Consider the following 17,259-nt stretch of genomic DNA (forward strand, 5'->3'; position numbering starts at 1 on the left):
CCTTTTCTCCCTAGCTGCTTTCAAAATTCTCTCTTTGTCCTTGTATTTGGCCATTTTCACTATGATATGTCGTGCAGAAGATCGATTCAGGTTACGTCTGAGGGGAGTCCTCTGAGCCTCTTGTACTTCCACATTTACTTCCTTCCCCAGGTCGGGGAAGTTCTCTGCTATAATTTGTTCCAGGACTCCTTCAGCACCTTTCCCTCTCTCTTCATCTTCTGGGATTCCTATGATATGGATATTGTTGCGTTTGACTGTAACGCTGAGCTCTCGAACTCTTCTTTCATGTTCCTGGATCAGTTTTTTTTTTTTTGTCATCTTCTTGTTTTTCTATAATGGTGTCTTCTAAATCACTTATTCTCCTTTCTGCCTCTTCAATCCGTGCATTGGAGGCCTCTCATTTATTATGGATCTCATTTATCGCATTTTTTAATTCTTCATGCCTATTTTTATTTTCCATTCTGTCTGTAGCCATAGTTTCTTTGATGTCCCCTATGTTTTTTTCAAGCCCAGCTATTAATTTTACCATTATTATTCTAAAATCTTATTCAGTTATGCTGCTGATATCTGTTTTGAGCAGTTCATTAGCTGTCATTTCTTCTTGGAGTTTCTTTGGAGGAGAGCTCTTTCGTTTCGTCATTTTAGTTAGCTTTCCGGCTCTTGTTGGTTTTAAAGACCTGTTATGCTCTCTGTTTCTATGAGTGCTGCTATATCCAAGAAGACTCTTTGACTGTCCAGGGCCTATCCTTTCAGAGAGTGCTTTTTGAATGGTATCTCTTGGTCTCTCTTGTTGGGACCTTGGTTATTTTATTTTCCTATTCATAGTGATATTTGGGACTCTCCACCTTGTGTACTTTAGCTTGTTTCTTGAGGTAGCAGTTAGAAGTCTCTCTCAGTGGATTCTGTGTCCTTTTTCTCTCAATCTCTCAGGTTTTGTAAGGTTTCCAATGGCTTCAGATCTTTTCTGTGTGATGTATGGGCGCGAGTGCAAGTACGGAGCTCCTTACTTCTCTGCCATCTTGCCCCCTCCCCTCAACAATCTAAAAACTCCTAATGGGTGTGCCAGATAAATAAGTATGGTTTATAAATATGGTAAATTTTGTAGAATAAAAGTGATTTTTTTCTATTTGTAATGATTATACATGTAGTACAGAAATACATTCTCATTATTTAAAAAAAAGACAGCAGTATAATTTTTTTAATGTTTATTAATTTTTTAGAGAGAGAGAGACAGAGAGAGCAAGCAGGGGAGGGGCAGAGAGAGAGGGAAACACAGAATATGAAGCAGATTCTGACATAGAATCTAGGCTGTCAGCACAGAGCCTGACACAGGGCCGGAACTTATGAACCGTGCGATCATGACCTGAGCCAAATTTGGACGCTCAACTGACTGAGCCATCCAGGCGCCCCCCAGAAAGAAAGCAGTATAAATGGCAAAGACCTGCCCTCCCCTGTCTGTGCTCTTACCCAGTTTTCTTTCCCCTCCCAGTTCTAATCCCTTTCCCAGTAGCAGCCTCTGTTGTGGGTATGATGTCTATCTCTATAGGCATTTTTCTGGACATTTCTTTACATGCATATGTACTTTTGTTTTCTTCTACAAAAATGGGATCATGCCATCTGTGTTACTGTGTAATTAACTAAAATATTCTAGGCAATTTTCTTCATGGCACTACACACAGATCTACTTCATTCATTTTAAACTGCTATACAGGGAACCTGGGTGGCTCAGTCGGTTGAGCATACAACTTCAGCTCAGGTCATGATCTTGTGGTCCGACTTTGGCTCAAGTCATGATCTTGCAGTTCACAGGTTCGAGCCCCCCATCAGGCTCTGTGCTGACAACTCAGAGTCTGGAGCCTGCTTCAGATTCTGTGTCTCCCTCTCTCTGCCCCTCTTGCACTCGTGCTCTGTCTCTTTCTCTCTCTCTCAAAAGTAAATAAAAAACATTAAAAAAATAAACTGCCCTATACAGAATTCCACAAAATGAACATAATTTTTTTAACATTATTTATTTTTGAGGGAGAAAGCACCAGTGGGGGAGGGGCAGAGAGAGGGAGACAGAGAATCCAAAGCAGGCTCAGTGCTCTCCACACAGAGCCTGATGTGGGGCTTGACCTCATGAACTGTAAGATCATGACCTGAGCCAAAATCAAGAGTCAGCTGCTCAGTTGACTGAACCACCCAGGCACCGCAAGATGAACATAATTTATCTAAACATTCCCTGTCTAATGTACATCAAGGCTTAATAATTTTTCACCCTCATAAATAATACTTCTTTAATAAATGCTCTTGTACATATAAACAAGCATTCTAGAGTTTATAAAAATATAGGAAGATCTTTCCATCATAATGAAAACCTATTTCTATATACAGTACAATTTCAACTACATAAAAAAACATAGCAGAAAAGGAAAGAAAAAAAAGTCCAAAATAATACCAATAGTTGTTTCTGTTTAGTGGGCTTATGGATTTTTTTTCTTAGTTTCTATATATTTCTGTATTTTCCAAAGTCTCTCTAATGAACAAGTATTATTTTATAATTGGAGAAGAGTAAAATTAATTTCTAAATGGACTAATTATTATTCTATTACTTACATGGTGGTAGATGGTATAGCAGAAGGCTATTAACTGAAATACAGCAAATATTAATTTACATAGAAAGCAGCTGTCAGAATTGGACAGTGAATGAAGTTACCAAAGTAGCAACAGCACAAAAACCACTCAATTAGCCATTGTGACTAGAGGGTAATCAGTTTCCTAGTGTGGAAGGATGGTGGTTACAACTGAAATTAATGGCACATTAGTAGACATGCTAAATCTGCTAGCAAACCCAAGAGAATTTACAACATATGTCCAACATAAAAACGTGTACATAAATGCTCATTGCAGCATTATTTGTAAAAGCCAGAAAGGGAAAACAACCCAAGTGTCCATTAACTGATGGATACATAAAATATGTATCTCCATACAGTGCAATACTATTGAGCCATAAAAAGGAATAAAAGATGAACCTTGAAAACATGGTAAGTAATGCTCACGAAAGGCTAACATTCTATGTTTCCACTTATATGAAATGTCCAGAGCAGCTAAATCCATAAAGACAAGTGAATTAGTGGTTGCCGATGGCTGTGAAGGTTTTTAAGAAATGGGAAGCTAATATTAATGACTAAGGGTTTCCTTTCTGAGATAATGAAATGTTCTAGAATAACTAGTGGTGATGATTGCACAACTCTGTAAATATACTAAAAGCCACTGAACTGTACACTTAAAAAGGGTGAATTTATGGTATGTGAGTTATATGTCAATAAAGCTGTTATAAAAAATAGCTAGTAATGATTAATTTAGTTTGTAGACATGTTAAATTGTTGATAACAAAATAAATTCAGCTTACAAATAGTTTGCCATACACAAAAGGTTATAGAAAATTATTTTCAGTGAACAATTAACTAGATACAAACTTTCTTTCCTTCATGTCCTGATGACATTAAAGGACAATTAAGCAACATATAATTTCATTATTGAAATTAATAAAAATTAAAGAAAAACAGCAAAACGTAACCAAGAAAATATAATCTAATTGGGCCCAAATGCATTCCTTCTGGAGAGGAGAAAAAACATTAAAGCTTAAGGTTATGGTAGAAATTTTGAATCAAGAAAATACTTTTTAAAATATTTTTATTTATTTATTTATTTATTTATTTATTTATTTATTTATTTTGAGAGAGACAGACAACATGACCAGGGGAGGGTCAGAGAGAGAGAGGGAGACACAGAATCAGAAGGAGGCCTGAGCCGAAGCCGGACGCTTAACCAACTGAGCCACCCAGGCATCCCTGAATCAAGATAATACTTAACTAGAGATGTTCTTGGGTGATATAGCTACAACATATACAAATCTGACCTCATGTAAATCGCTGAAAGCACAAGGAATGTAACCAAATTTGGTGACATGGGAAACTGCATGGGGACACCACAAGGCAGGTTGAGGAATACCAAGAATTAAAAACATGAGGTTCCTGGGTGGCTCAGTCAGTTGAGTGTCCAACTTCAGCTCTGGTCATGATCTCAAGTTTGAGTCGGAGCCCCACATTGGGCTAGCTGCTGTCAGCACAGAGCCCACTTCAGATCCTCTGTCCCTCTCACTCTCTGCCCCTTCCCTGCTCATTCTCTCTCCCTCTCCTTTTCCCTCTCAAAAATAAATAAACACTCATTAAAAAAGTAAAAACAACCTAAAGTGCCCTGTGGCCCCCAGAAGCTAACAGCCTCAAGTTACTAGGCAGGTTGTCACTTCCTCCGTGTTTTCCAGAGTTATCTGTTACCACCCTTCTCATTCTCTTTTATTAGGTTCTACTAATGATTGGCAAGAGATGAAGCAACAGCCAGAATACAGAATTTGTAAGTACAGAAATGCTGAATCAGAGCAAAATTCCAAAGCATCAGAGAAACCGGGCCAAATCCTGTCTTTCACTCCCTTTGGACTTGAGCTGACTGTTTCTGCAATGAAAATATTTAGAATGAAGGTACTGGCCAAAAAAAAAAAAAAAGAAAAGAACCTCTGAAAGTTCTGCCAAAGATAAAATGAAGGTGGGCTCGAGTGCTATTCTGATACGGTGAAGTCCATCACAAACCTTATAAAAAGAATAAAGCTAAAAGGATGTGTTCCGCTGAGATTGATTCAGTGAAGGCTAGAGAATTGGTTTGAAAACAGAAAGTGTGGCTAGAGGAGGGCGTCCCTGTCATTTTAAAACTCGTGCAAATGTCCAGAACAGGAAAGCAACTGGGGAGCCTGCTGGTTTGATAACGAGCGCAGCAGTAATGTATCTCCAGGAATTGTAAACATATTACAGAAAAATGTGGCAAAACAACAAGTACAATGAATCTTCAATTTTGATGAAACTTTTTTTTAAGAAACAATTTAAAAGTCAGGGCATTTACTTCAAAAAAAGAAACTGTCACAGTGTAAGGCTGTAAGTTGTAAATTGAGCCTTTTGCTTGAGGATAACATGGCAGAAGATTATGTATTGGTATCTTGCCTTACTTATCACTCAGAAAGACCGTGTATATTTAATATACTTTCAGCTCACACAAAATTCTGATTATACAAAACCATGCAAAAGAGTTGTGCAAGTCAGGGAATATTCTCTATCAAAATTATTCTGACAAATTTGTATTTCACTCGAATCTCCTAGTGTCAATATACTGGTATTAAGAGTGGACCAAATAAATAAAGCTAAGCGGGCATATTTCAGGTTCTGATATTGTCTACATTCTTGCTAATGATGGGATAAATCTGCTAGAACAATGCTGAATACTCAGTGGTCCTTAAATACCATCCGTATTTTAGTAAATACTTAAACCTCAGCTAGTTTAACAAATTATCTCTAGGACTCAGCTACTGAAGATAAAGAGGAAATATGTTACTCAGTGTTGTGCAGGAGCTAACCAATCACCAATCATACCTCTTTTCAGCCCTGGGCTTACAGACACAACGTTAGTAGGTCGCATCAGCATTTGGTGGGAGTATTTACATCCCTGAAGTCAGAAAATGTTGTAAATCAGAGCGTCTTCTTTCAGCAAGTCCTTTCTTATAGATAATTATTCATCATCCATAAATATTGCAATTGTACAAATCTAAGATACGCAGCTGGAAGTATAAATAAATTTAATCTGCTTCCACTTGACAAAGGTCAAATGGAAGAGAATTAATAATCAGCCTTCCCTGAAAGGGATAAAAATAGCATTATCTGGCTGCCAAGAGAGTTACAACTCCCACCCTCACCCCCATAAAGAAAACATATCAGATTCTGGAACAAAGATAAAGAAAGTCATGAATCACCTTTCAGATTATTCTAGAGCTAAGGGGTAAGTAGTATTCCTGACAGGTTAGGGAAGGATCTGCTGGCAGAGATTGCTCCTTGCCTATCCATAGCCACTCTCCCCTCTTTCTTACTTACAGAACTCTGATTTATTCATGGCATCCTCAGCTAAAAGACTACATTTCCCAGCAGCCCTTGCCCATAGATCTTGCACAACAACTAAGTTGTGGCCAATGAGATTTAAGAAGTCATTGAGTAGGGATTCCGGGGAAAGCCTTTTAAAGGGGCATGGCCTTTTGCCATTTTTTTTTTCCCCCTCTGTTCTCCTTTCCACAACCCGGAACTTGGATGCAATGCCTGCAGTTCCAGCAGCTAACTTGTCATTTTGAGGATGAAAGATTTGTACTAAAGATGACAAAGCAGATGGAAAGGGAGCCTCAGTCCCTAATAACTTCATAAAGAAGCCATCCAGATAGTCCTGAACTGCACTACCTCTGGCTTTTTTATGTGAGAGAATAAACTCTTATAAAATAAGTTTACAGTAGTAAAGTCCCTTTTGCTAGCAGCCAAATAAAATCTCTAACGAACATAATCTTAGCTTCATTGGCAGAAGGTACAGAAGTCGCGCAGAGGTAAAGAATGTGGTGACGGGGAAAGGAAGAAACTCATCACATGTCCTTTCCCCTTCCTTGACAGATTTTCAATAGTTCTATAACAGGTTAGTGGAGGAGGGGCAAGCACCCACAAATTAAAACCGGATGACTCTACCTGAGCTTGTCAACGTCTAGCAGAAAGAATAAGTCTGTGAAAGCAGGGGGTATCAGAGTGACCAGGCTAGGGACCCTGCATCGCTTCTTCTACTGAATCTGACCAGGAGAGGGACCCCCTTTTGTACCTCTTCAAGGTTGCAGAATTCCTGACGCAGGGCTAGCTTCAGATCAGCACATTCTCTCCCACATCTTATGGCCACCAGACACTCCTTGGTCAAATACGGGACCTAATCATAGAACACAGGTTCTTAGTGGAGAGGCCTAAGGAAACTCTGTGCTCCTGTTCTGGGTGAAAACGCAACCAGTTTTATCACTCCAACTTAACAGGCCAACACCCACACCCAGGTTCCCAACCTCCTTGGAGGGCCATGTCATCTCTGGCTTCCAGGAAGCCACTGTCACAGCACCCTGGTAAAACGGTGTGCTTTAAAGGGGTTTTCCAGTGCTCCCTACTTGCTCAGCCACTTCTACGTTGTACAGTCTTGGGTGGGACACTTACCCTCTCTATCCTCAGTGTTGTCATATGAAAAATGGATACAATAACACTGCCCACCTTGCAGGGCTGTTGTGTTAAGTGAGTTAACCTTCACAAAGCAGGTAGGATAGTGCTTGGCATGGCATAAATGCTCAAGTTAGGTCAGCCATTAATGTTCTTGAGTTCCTTTTATTTCTTTTCAAAGAGAACTATCACATAAAATTTCATTTTTTCTTGTGTTACCAACAGGTATCCCCTTTCCTCTCTTCTTCACATTTCCTGGATAGTTTGCACCATTCCTCCGCATAAAGGTCAGTCCCCTTTCATGCATTGCCTTCTTCACACTCCTTTTTTTTTTTTTTGTAACCTGAAACTTTAGAAATATTCCCTTTAAAGCGCTACTAGTTTTCAGCTCTTTCAACATTCCCACCTTGAGTCACACGGTCATGACCACACCATAACCATAGTCATGACCACACCATAACCATACCTCTTGGGTCTCCTGGTTGAAATGGAAAAGAGCCTATCAGTTAAGCCTTTAATCTTTAATGTTAGAGGTGAGAGTACTACTGTTATTTCATACTAGTTATCCTCCTAAGATGCATGTGGTATTAACACAAAACAATGTCACCAATGATTTAGCTTTAAAAATGAACTGAAGTTTGGGAGAGACACACAAAGTAAAATAGACTATAAATGACTTTTTAAAATTTGGGTATACCTTATAGAATAGCTCCAATAACATCTTTTGGCGAGCCCGCTCATAAGGGTCATATGGATACAACTTCCTTCCAGGATAAGCATCATCCAGGTACTCACAAGCGATGACAGATTCATAGATCAACTGACATTTGCTATTCTCCAGGACAGGAATTTGGCCAAAAGGGTGCTTTGTATAGTACCATTCAGGCTTGTTTCTCAGGTTAATGTTGATTACTTCATGTCTTCAAAAGCAGAAGGAAAATAAGACAGAACAAAAATGAGAGACTTACGCAGACAGACATTCACCTGGGAGGCAGAAGCAACCAATTCATAAAATTTAAATTTGCGATAAGTTTTTCAAAGTTTAGGTTTTTACAAAGAAAAATACATAGCAACATCATTGTCTTCATTCCTATAGTTAAAATGTGCTGAACCTTTTCTCTGCCTTGTCTCATTTGCTCCTTGTGATTCCTGACTCCAGGAGGTTCAATCTCCTGCCCGTTATCACTGCTAGGAAATCGTAGAGACAAGCTGAGAGTTAGGAAGTCTGACTCAGAGCTCACACTCTTTTATTTATTTATTTATTTATTTATTTATTTATTTTTTAATGTTTATTATTATTGAGACACAGAGAAACACAGCATGAGTGGGGGAGGGGCAGAGAGAGAGGGAGACACAGAATCTGAAACACGTTCCAGGTTCTGAGCTGTCAGCACAGAGCTCGACACGGGGCTCGAACCCACCAACCGTGAGATCATGACCTGAGCCGAAGTCGGACACTCAACCGACTGAGCCACCCAGGAACCCCAGAGCTCACACTCTTAAGCACAGCATTACAGAGTTTTGTACATTTTAAAGCTTGCAAAATACAAACCCGATATTAACAGATCACAAAAGGATATGGTAAATATTAGCAGTTATGAGCTCAAAGTCTGGCCTCAGACTGCCTGGGGTGTGGATTGTCTAGCTTGTGAGTCTGGCCAAATTCCTTAACCTGTCTGTGCTCAGTGTCCTTAATTGTAAAATGGGGATAATCATTGTGCCCGTCTCTTGCGACTGTTGTGAGGATCAAATCAGTGAGTATGTCTAAAGTGTTTGGGACGGTGTCTAGGTACATAAGCACACAATCACTTTTTTATTCTTCCCATTATTATTATTAGAAGCTCAACCCTATAAAGTTACCAGAAGTGCTCACATATGTTTAAAGATTAAAGGAAACAAGTGAGTATATTCTTTGCTCAGTCATGGAGAATGTCTTAAATCCTAAAGCAGTGGTTTTCAACTAGGAGTAATCTTGCTCCATTCTGCAGGGACATGTGTCAATGTCCAGAGTCATTTTTTGGTTGTCCTATCTAATCTAATGTCCTGTCTAATCCCTATCTAGGGACCAGGGATGCCGATAAATGCTCAACAATGAACAAGACAGCACCCCACCCCATCCAAACACACACACACACACACACACACACACCCCAAAGAACTACCTGGCCCAGAATGTCAATAGTGCCGAGGCTGAAAAATCCTGCCCTAAAGAAATATTTACATTACTTCCTAAACTACCAATTTGGCACTTAAGGGTAAAACCTTGAGCTATTGTTATTTTAAATAGGTAAACTTAGGGCCAACTAGACTTAAGCAATAAGGAAGAATCTGAAAATGAATGCCACATACACTCAAAAGAGCAGAATTACATAATTTTATTTAAAATGTCTGTTAAGTATTTCTTGATATTTCTCTGACAGAAGTCTGAAATTCTGAAGACATCCCTTAATGACTCTCCAAGAGAGTCAACAGCCTGGAAGAACACAATCTCAACACTTTGGCCCTGTGGCCAGCTGGACTCTCCAGTCCCTATTCCAGCGAAGTTGCTCTACTTTCCACATCGAGACCTCCTTTGCAGGTGCTAGTTTTGGAAAATTCCTTCCGGAAGAAAAGGTACCTATTTCTCAGGTATGTTAGAACCTTCAAGACACCTCTAGACTGCAGTTCTTTCTATTTCCTTGTTTGGAACTATTTGTTCATTCATTCAAAAATATTTTTAAACACCTACCACGCACCAGGCTCTCTTCTAGTCGGGCAAAAGAGAGGAAAGCCCTACCCTCAGGAAATTGCATTTGGCTACCAGGGGCGGGGTGGAGGATGGCGCTGGTGGAAGTGGGGTCGAGGAGCGTGGAGGTAAGAGGGATGAACGAATAAAATGCTGGATGCGGTAAGCGCAGTAAAGGAAGTGAACTGAAGTTGCCTGGTTGCCTAGGGTCGGGGGTAGGGAAGGCATTCGCCGGAGCAGTCAGAGAAGGCCTCGCAGCCGCCGGAGTGCCCTTCCTTTACAAGCATTACGGGAGGGAAGCAGCTCGCCAGAGGCAAGGCTCAGTTTACGCGCTGCTGTCCGGAAAGTTTCACGCTTAGACGCCGCTACGAACCAGCCGTGCAGTTCTGGACGGCCCGCTAAAAAACCCGCCCTTTGCTAACCATTTACCGACTCCGTCTAAGAAGAAAGGGACACAAGGAGCCCTTCTGAAATCGGAGCAGGGCCCCCAGATTTTGAACACCCCGCGCGTCTATGGGGCTCTGGCTTCTCACCTGATGCCTTTGGCCCGGAGGACCAGGCGCGTCCTGTGCGCATAGGGACAGAACCTCATGCTGTAGACGCGGATCAGGCCCTCTGGGACCGGCCCCGGGGGGGAGCTTCCTGCGGGGGAAGGAGGATTCGAGGGACCGGTGAGCCCACGGGGAGGTGGGCTCACTCGCCTCCCGGGGATCCCTGGAGAACTGTGCGCGCCCCGCCTCCCGAGTCCCGTAGAGGACGCATCTGCATATGGCTTTTGTGCAGAGGAACCCCTCAAGTCCCTCCCTGCCGCGCTGGTCCGGGGGCCATGGCCGGACAGCCCCCCCCCCCCCCCCCCCCCCCCCCCCCCCCCCCCCCCCCCCGCCTCCCTGAGCCAACATCCCCAGCCACGCGGCGCCTCCAGTCCGGAGATAGCTGTCGAGGGGGCTCACCTTTCCCAAAGGTCCTGGTCGCATCTTCCATGTTCTCCCGGCGTCTGCGCGGCGTGTTGCTCTCGCCGCGGCCACAGGCTCTAGAGACAGCTGCGCTCCAGCGCGCCCCTCCTAGCCCCAAATTCAATTATTGAGCGACTGAGGTCTGGGTTGGGGGCGGGGGGCGGTGGTGAGAGGGGCGGTGAGGGGGCAGAAGGGAAGTGATCTGGGACGGGAGCTTGGTAACTTAATCAAGAGAGACATCTGCTCAGATTTGGAAGCCCAGGAATCAGAGTGAGCAAGAGAACCCTGAAAAGTACCCCTGGCCTTGAACACATGGGAGCACATTCAGGGTGGGTCACTTCTCCACATCCCAAGTCCCTGAAGATTGGGCATTTAAATTCCAGCTTGCACTTCAAGGAAGTTTAATAAAACTTGACCAAGGCAATGATGTTTTCTTTCCCATCCTAAACCCTCCCTCCCGCATCTCTAAGACAAAGGGACACAACCTCCCTATAATGAGTAAGATTTGTTTGTTTTAAAGAAAGCCAGACTTCGGGGGTGGGGGTGGACTTGTTCTGTTGAAATCTTGTGTGACCCTGAGAATGAGCACCTCCTTAAATTTTTTTGCACTTGCTTCACATTTGTTCTGGCCCCATTTGTGAGATTTTACCCCAGCTACAGAAAACTAGTGATGAATAGGAACATTCTTTACCTAGAGACAAAGACAAGAATTTGTGAACCACTCCCAGCATACATTCAGAGAAAACTCAGCAATGCAGGGACCACTTAGATAGCTCTTCCATCTACCTTACATAACAGAGGTAGCTGGTCTTTGCTCTGACCCTGATAGGCTGAGATCATGACATTTAACAGGTGGTAAATAATTCCTTTAATTTTACAGTGCTTGGCTGAAACGGGAATTGCTGGTCAATGGATTGTGTAAGACTGACAGGTAAAGAAGGAAAGAAAAGTATGATCTGTCTCACTCATATTAAATGATTTCCACTGACTACCCAGTTAGGCAGCTAGTGTTATTCCTAATTTGCAAAACAGAAAACAGCCTGGGGAAAATGAAATTATTTGCCCAACATGACTAGTGAGTGACGTTGAAGAACTTTAAGAGTTCAAAGCCTGACTTTATTGTCTTGGCCTCTAAAGTTGGTTAAGAGCGTAAGGATGTAAGTCCTTTCTTATAAGGGTTTATTAAATGTAAGATATAATACATAATAGCTGCTTAAATGTTCACTAAATTTAAATATTTTTATTAAAATGACAGAACTTAATTATGTAACTTATGAATGGGTACCTTTTGGCCTTTGGAATTCCAATCTATCCAGAAATCATTGGTTAATAAGTTTTTTTCTACTGAATAAGAATCTTTAAAAATCTTCAAAATAGTGACTCAGTTACATTTTTTGCTAAGTCATTCAGAGGGAATTCATGTGATTTTGAGTAGTTGTCGCTTTAGAAGAATTAAACAGTGGCAAAAATGTTTGAATAAGTGTTCTCTGAAAAGAAAATCATCTATGTCAGTAGGACATCTGGTATCGGAAAAGATAAATTGACTTGCTATGCTAACAATTTTGCATTTTGGAAGACAGATAAAGTATCAGGATAACTACTATTCTGGAGCTAATTTTGATCAAGAAGAACAAACTGGTGGAGTGCCTGGCTGGTTCAGTTGGTAGAGTGTGCGACTCTTGATCTCGGTGTTGTGAGTGTGAGTCCCACATTGGGTGTAGAGATTACTTTAAAAATAAAATCTTTTTTAAAAAGAGGGGGGAGAACAAATTGGATGGTGAGATGAAAGCAATGACTATAGCCATGTCATGTGAGAGTTTCTGGTAGACAAGGAGATGACTTCTCAGCAGACAAATGCCTCCTTACATAAGGAGAGCAGATTTCAAATAGTTGGAGGAAAATCTATACAGATTCTAAGGGGGGGAGCCATAAGAGGAATGTGAAATTATTACTAACACATATTTGGTGCTTTATGAGTATTCACTCATTTGATCCTTAAAATAGTCCTATAAGAATTCTATAATTTTATTTTAAAAGATGACCAAGCTGATGCTAGCAAGGTTAAGCCTCACAACTAGTAAGAGGTCAAGGAAGGATTCTGAAGCCTGGAAGTTCAAGTCCTGAGGCAGCAACCCAACCAGAATCTTATTCTATACCAGAGATGGGCAGACTTTTCTATAAAAGTTAAGATAATAAATATTTTAGGCTCTTCCAGCCATCTTGTCTCAACTACTCTCTACATTTTAGGGTGAAAACAGCCATAAATAATATAAATAATATATAAATGAATGGGTGTGGCTATTTGCCAATAAAACATTATTTATGAATGCTGAATTTAAATTTTATATGTATAATTTAAATATTTTATTTATAGAGTAGTTTTATTTTTTTTATGTCTTTATTTTATTTCGAGAGACAGAGACAGAGAGCGAGCAAGGGAGGGGCAGAGAGAGAGAGAGGGAGACACAGAATCTGAAACAAGCTCCAGACTCTTAGCTGTCAGCACAGAGCCCAACATGGGGCTTGAACCCACGGACTGTGAGATCATGACCTGAACCGAAGTCGGACGCTTAACCGACTGAGCTACCCAGGCACCCCTATAGAGTAGTTTTAGATTCACAACAAAACTGAGAAGATATGGAGATTTCCCATATACTCACTACCCCTACACATACACAGCCTCCTCCACCATCAACATCCTCCATCCAAGAGATACATTTTTATAAGCAATGACCCTGCATTGACACATCATTACCCAAAGTCCACAGTTTTCATTAGGGCTCACTCTTGGTGAATATCATATAATTTTCACATGGCACATATTATGATAATTCTCTTGATTTCTTTTCAACCATTTACAAATGTAAAAACCAGGCACCTGGGTCCCTCAGTTGGTTAAGTGTCCACTCTTGATTTTGGCTCAGGTCATGATCTCATGGTTCATGAAAGCCCAGTGCACTGGGCTCTGGACTGACAACATGGAGCCTGCTTGGGATTCTCTCTACCTCTGCCTCTCTCCCTCAAAATAATTAAATAAACTTGAAAAAAAGAAGTAAAAATGTAAAAACCATTCTTAGGTCTTGGACTGTACAAAAGCCAGCAGTGGAGGGGCACCTGGGTGGCTTAGTCAGTTAAGCCTTCCACTTGGGCTCAGGCCATGATCTCATGATTTGTGGGTGAGCCCTGTGCTGACAGTTCGAAGCCTGGAGCCTGCCTCTAATTCATTCTCTCTCTCTCCTTCTTTCTCTCTCAAAATCAAATAAATGTTAAAAACCAGCAGTGGACTGGATTTGGCCTTCTGGCCTTAGTTTGCCCATCCCTGCTCTATACTGACAGTGACTGAATTAATAATAAATTGGGAATTCCATTTGTAAAGTAAAAGGTTCCTGAATCATCTTATTACTATGCCAGAAGAGAATGTATTTCCAACGTTTTTCTCCTCATTCCCACTTTTAAGGAAAATCAACTTAAGAGTTGGAAGATATTATTTATTAAAAGTATACCTGTGTATTGGAAGCCACATTCTAAAATGGGAGTGTATTTGGTATAATTAGAAAAGATAGAACTATGGAGACATTTCTTCCTCTGAACAGAAGCAATATATTGTCAAGATTCTTATTTGGCACTATATTTAAACCCTGGCTTTGGCCCTTGGGGAAGGTATCTAACCTCTTGGACCTTCATCTTCATCATCTGTAAAAAGAGAACACTAATAGTACCTATTTGGTAGGTTTTGAATATTGAATGAAATTGTGCACATCCTCAGTATAGTAAGAGCTCAGTGTATTTGGAAATTAATGGCTAATATTAGTGAATAAGAACACATGTCTAATAGCACAGTGCACTCCAATTTTGTATCTATAAAGATAAAATGTACCACAATTCTGCTTTGCCAAGCACATCAGAATTAAAATTCAACTCAAAATACTTATTTTACCAGCTACCAATTTAATGCCAGTTGAATGGGTTGAATGCTGCAGGCTACATTTCAGTAGTGTGGTTCTTAATCTTATCGCTGAATGCTATGGTTTCCCTACAAAGATTTTAATTATGACCTTTAAGCTTATCCCTACTTCTTTTCTAAGAACCAATATGTACTTCTTTGAAATCCTCTTTGCAAACATTCTCCTTATGTTATTATATCATGTTTATACCACTATTATACTGATTCACTCAAGCAAGAAACAAACGGTAATAGAGCCATATGAAACCTACTCTAAATCATTTTTAGCTACCTGAAATGGAACTGGATCTGTTTTGAAAACATAGGAAACTTCAGTCATAGGTGATAATTACTCAAGCCTTCTAGGAAAAGAATGCCACCACAGAAATAATTTAACTACACAAGTTTCTGTTTTGAGAAAAGGAAAGTGGAGTTTGCATTTTGCAGTTAAAAAATTTTTTTGTCACACCAATCTCTGACAGTGGCAAAAACTGGAGGACATTTCAGAAGCCTAATTTACCTGAAAATATACGTTACAGCATGTTCAAAAGTTGTTCACCAAGTTCAAAGAATGAGGTAAGTAAGAGGAAAGGCTCTATTTTCAAATAGGCCTAAACTCAGGACTGTTTCCAGGAAGTTAGGATCATAGAGAATTCTGTATTCTAATGCCTTTGGGACTTTTTTGTTTCAGTTTTATTGAGATATGATTGACATACAACTCGTATAAGACACAAAGCATAATGACTTGACTTATATAAATTGCATAATGATTACCTCAGTAAATTTAGTTAACATCATCTCCTCATACGGTTATTAAAAAAATTCTCCCTAGACCTGGACAGGCCCACCCAGGGAGATCTTTTAGGATCTACTTTCTTAGCAACTTTCAAATATACTATACAGCAGTGTTACATATATTCATCCTATTGTACATTACATCCCCAGAACTTACCTATAACTGAAAGTGTGTACCTTCCCACCACCTTTTTTTCACTCCCAACACCCTCCTACACACACTCACAGACACACACACACACAATACTGGGACACATCAAATAAGATTACTAAAGTTATCAGAGGAAGAACTTCATCATCCCACTATGGAATCCTGAGTCAAAGGAGACTTTCTTTTTAAGTACTGTATTCTGCTTTCCTATTCCTTTTTCTCCTTACAGCTTGGGGGATCAAAGAAAAATATTTTTGAACACTTTAATATGATATCATTTGAAAGAGCAAAGGTAGATTTTCAAGATCCTGAAATTAGCCAGTCAAATATTTATAAAATTGAGCAAGACACACTAAGTTTGAAAAAAGGAACATCAACACTTCCTGTTAAATCCCAGACATAATAGTGGTGTGTCCAAAAGGTGGATACAATCCTCTCCTGGCTCAACCTCTAAATGCTAGTGAATAGAGACTAGGGCAGAAGCAAATGTATAATCTTATCTCAAGAATGCTCTAAATGACTGTAAAGAGTTCAGGCTGGATTTGAATCACCTCTTTAGCATTTACTAGCTTGGTGACCTTGGGAAACACACAACTTTCTATGCCCTGATGTTCCCCCTCCATAATTTAGAGCTAATAGTACCAACACATTCTGTGGCTTGGGGAGGATTAATTCAGATACTGGTTAAGAAGCATTTAACACATAGTAAGCATTCAACATTAGCTATTACTTTTATTAGTATTTGAACGTAGCAGGGAAGTCCCATAAATCCCCACAAAGTGAAGACTTAACCAGGGACCAAATTTGCCTGCAGCCAGTGCCCTGTGATGTAGCTAACTTAATGGTGCCGAATGCAAGCCTAAGAATTCCTCATCTTGGGTCATCTTTACCTACTCCAGCCAAATCAGAAAAATAAGAATAATTTAATGACGGGTTTTTGTTGTTGTTGTTGTTGTTGTTGTTGTTGTTCTTTAAGTTAAAGGGATACTCTTTAAAGACCTGTTCTTTAAATTATAGAGCTTGTGCTCTTCTTGACGTTAGAATCTTTGATGAAACTTTGATGAAGATAAGTCGTTGGGTTTTTCTTTTAAGAGTGTTAGGCAAACCCGAAATTCGTGAAAAACCCAAAATCCATTATTGACCTCAAACCCCTTCTCCCTTCCAATGCACCGCAGATCGGACAGACCCACCCGGTGGAGGTGATAAGACAATAACATCCCCGAGGGTCCTCCGGGAGCCGGGCGGGCCGAACCGGCTGTGGAGCCGGGCCAGCAGCAGGGGGCGGTCGCAGCGGAGGGAGGCGGGGCCCAGGCGGAACCCGCCCCTTAGAACGCGATCCTACCCGCCAACGGGCCGCGGCGCCTGAAATTCCAGCCAATCTTTAAAGCCTTTGAAAGCCCCACAGCCAAGCAGTGAGGAACTGAGCCAATGGGTGGCCGCGTTACAGGCTCCGGGATACAGAAACCGTGGGCGCTCGCCGTGTCTGTAGCTGGCAAAAGAAAAAGCCGGGTAGCGGCTGGCAGTGGCCCCTCAGAGCCAGGGTCCACATCCGACTCAAGTGCGCCCGCAGAAAACCGGGGCCTGGAGGGGCGGGGGAGCAGACGGAC

The 17,259-nt window shown here is 41.0% G+C and overlaps 1 protein-coding gene across 3 annotated transcripts in view; it reads right to left on the minus strand.

The window, feature by feature from the left end:
* Positions 1-17,046, minus strand: part of GSTO2 (glutathione S-transferase omega 2) — a 30,384-nt gene extending 13,338 nt beyond the window's left edge. The window contains exons 1-5 of one of the 3 annotated variants that reach the window (XM_039243987.1): positions 16,995-17,046; positions 10,761-10,871; positions 10,344-10,452; positions 7,783-8,005; positions 6,712-6,813 (exon numbers count right to left, since the gene is read on the minus strand). In XM_039243987.1, coding sequence (XP_039099918.1) covers positions 6,712-6,813; positions 7,783-8,005; positions 10,344-10,452; positions 10,761-10,791 — 465 coding nt within the window. In that variant the 5' untranslated portion in view covers positions 10,792-10,871; positions 16,995-17,046. Of the gene's footprint in view, positions 1-6,711; positions 6,814-7,782; positions 8,006-10,343; positions 10,453-10,760; positions 10,872-16,842; positions 16,890-16,994 lie in introns of those variants that run through there. The other 2 variants (XM_039243988.1, XM_039243989.1) reach the window with 2 other exon arrangements.
* Between the last annotated feature and the right edge of the window lie 213 nt (positions 17,047-17,259).

Source organism: Hyaena hyaena, unplaced genomic scaffold (assembly GCF_003009895.1).
Source record: "Hyaena hyaena isolate Hyena2069 unplaced genomic scaffold, ASM300989v1 scaffold_233, whole genome shotgun sequence".
In the NCBI taxonomy this organism is placed as follows: domain Eukaryota; kingdom Metazoa; phylum Chordata; class Mammalia; order Carnivora; family Hyaenidae; genus Hyaena; species Hyaena hyaena.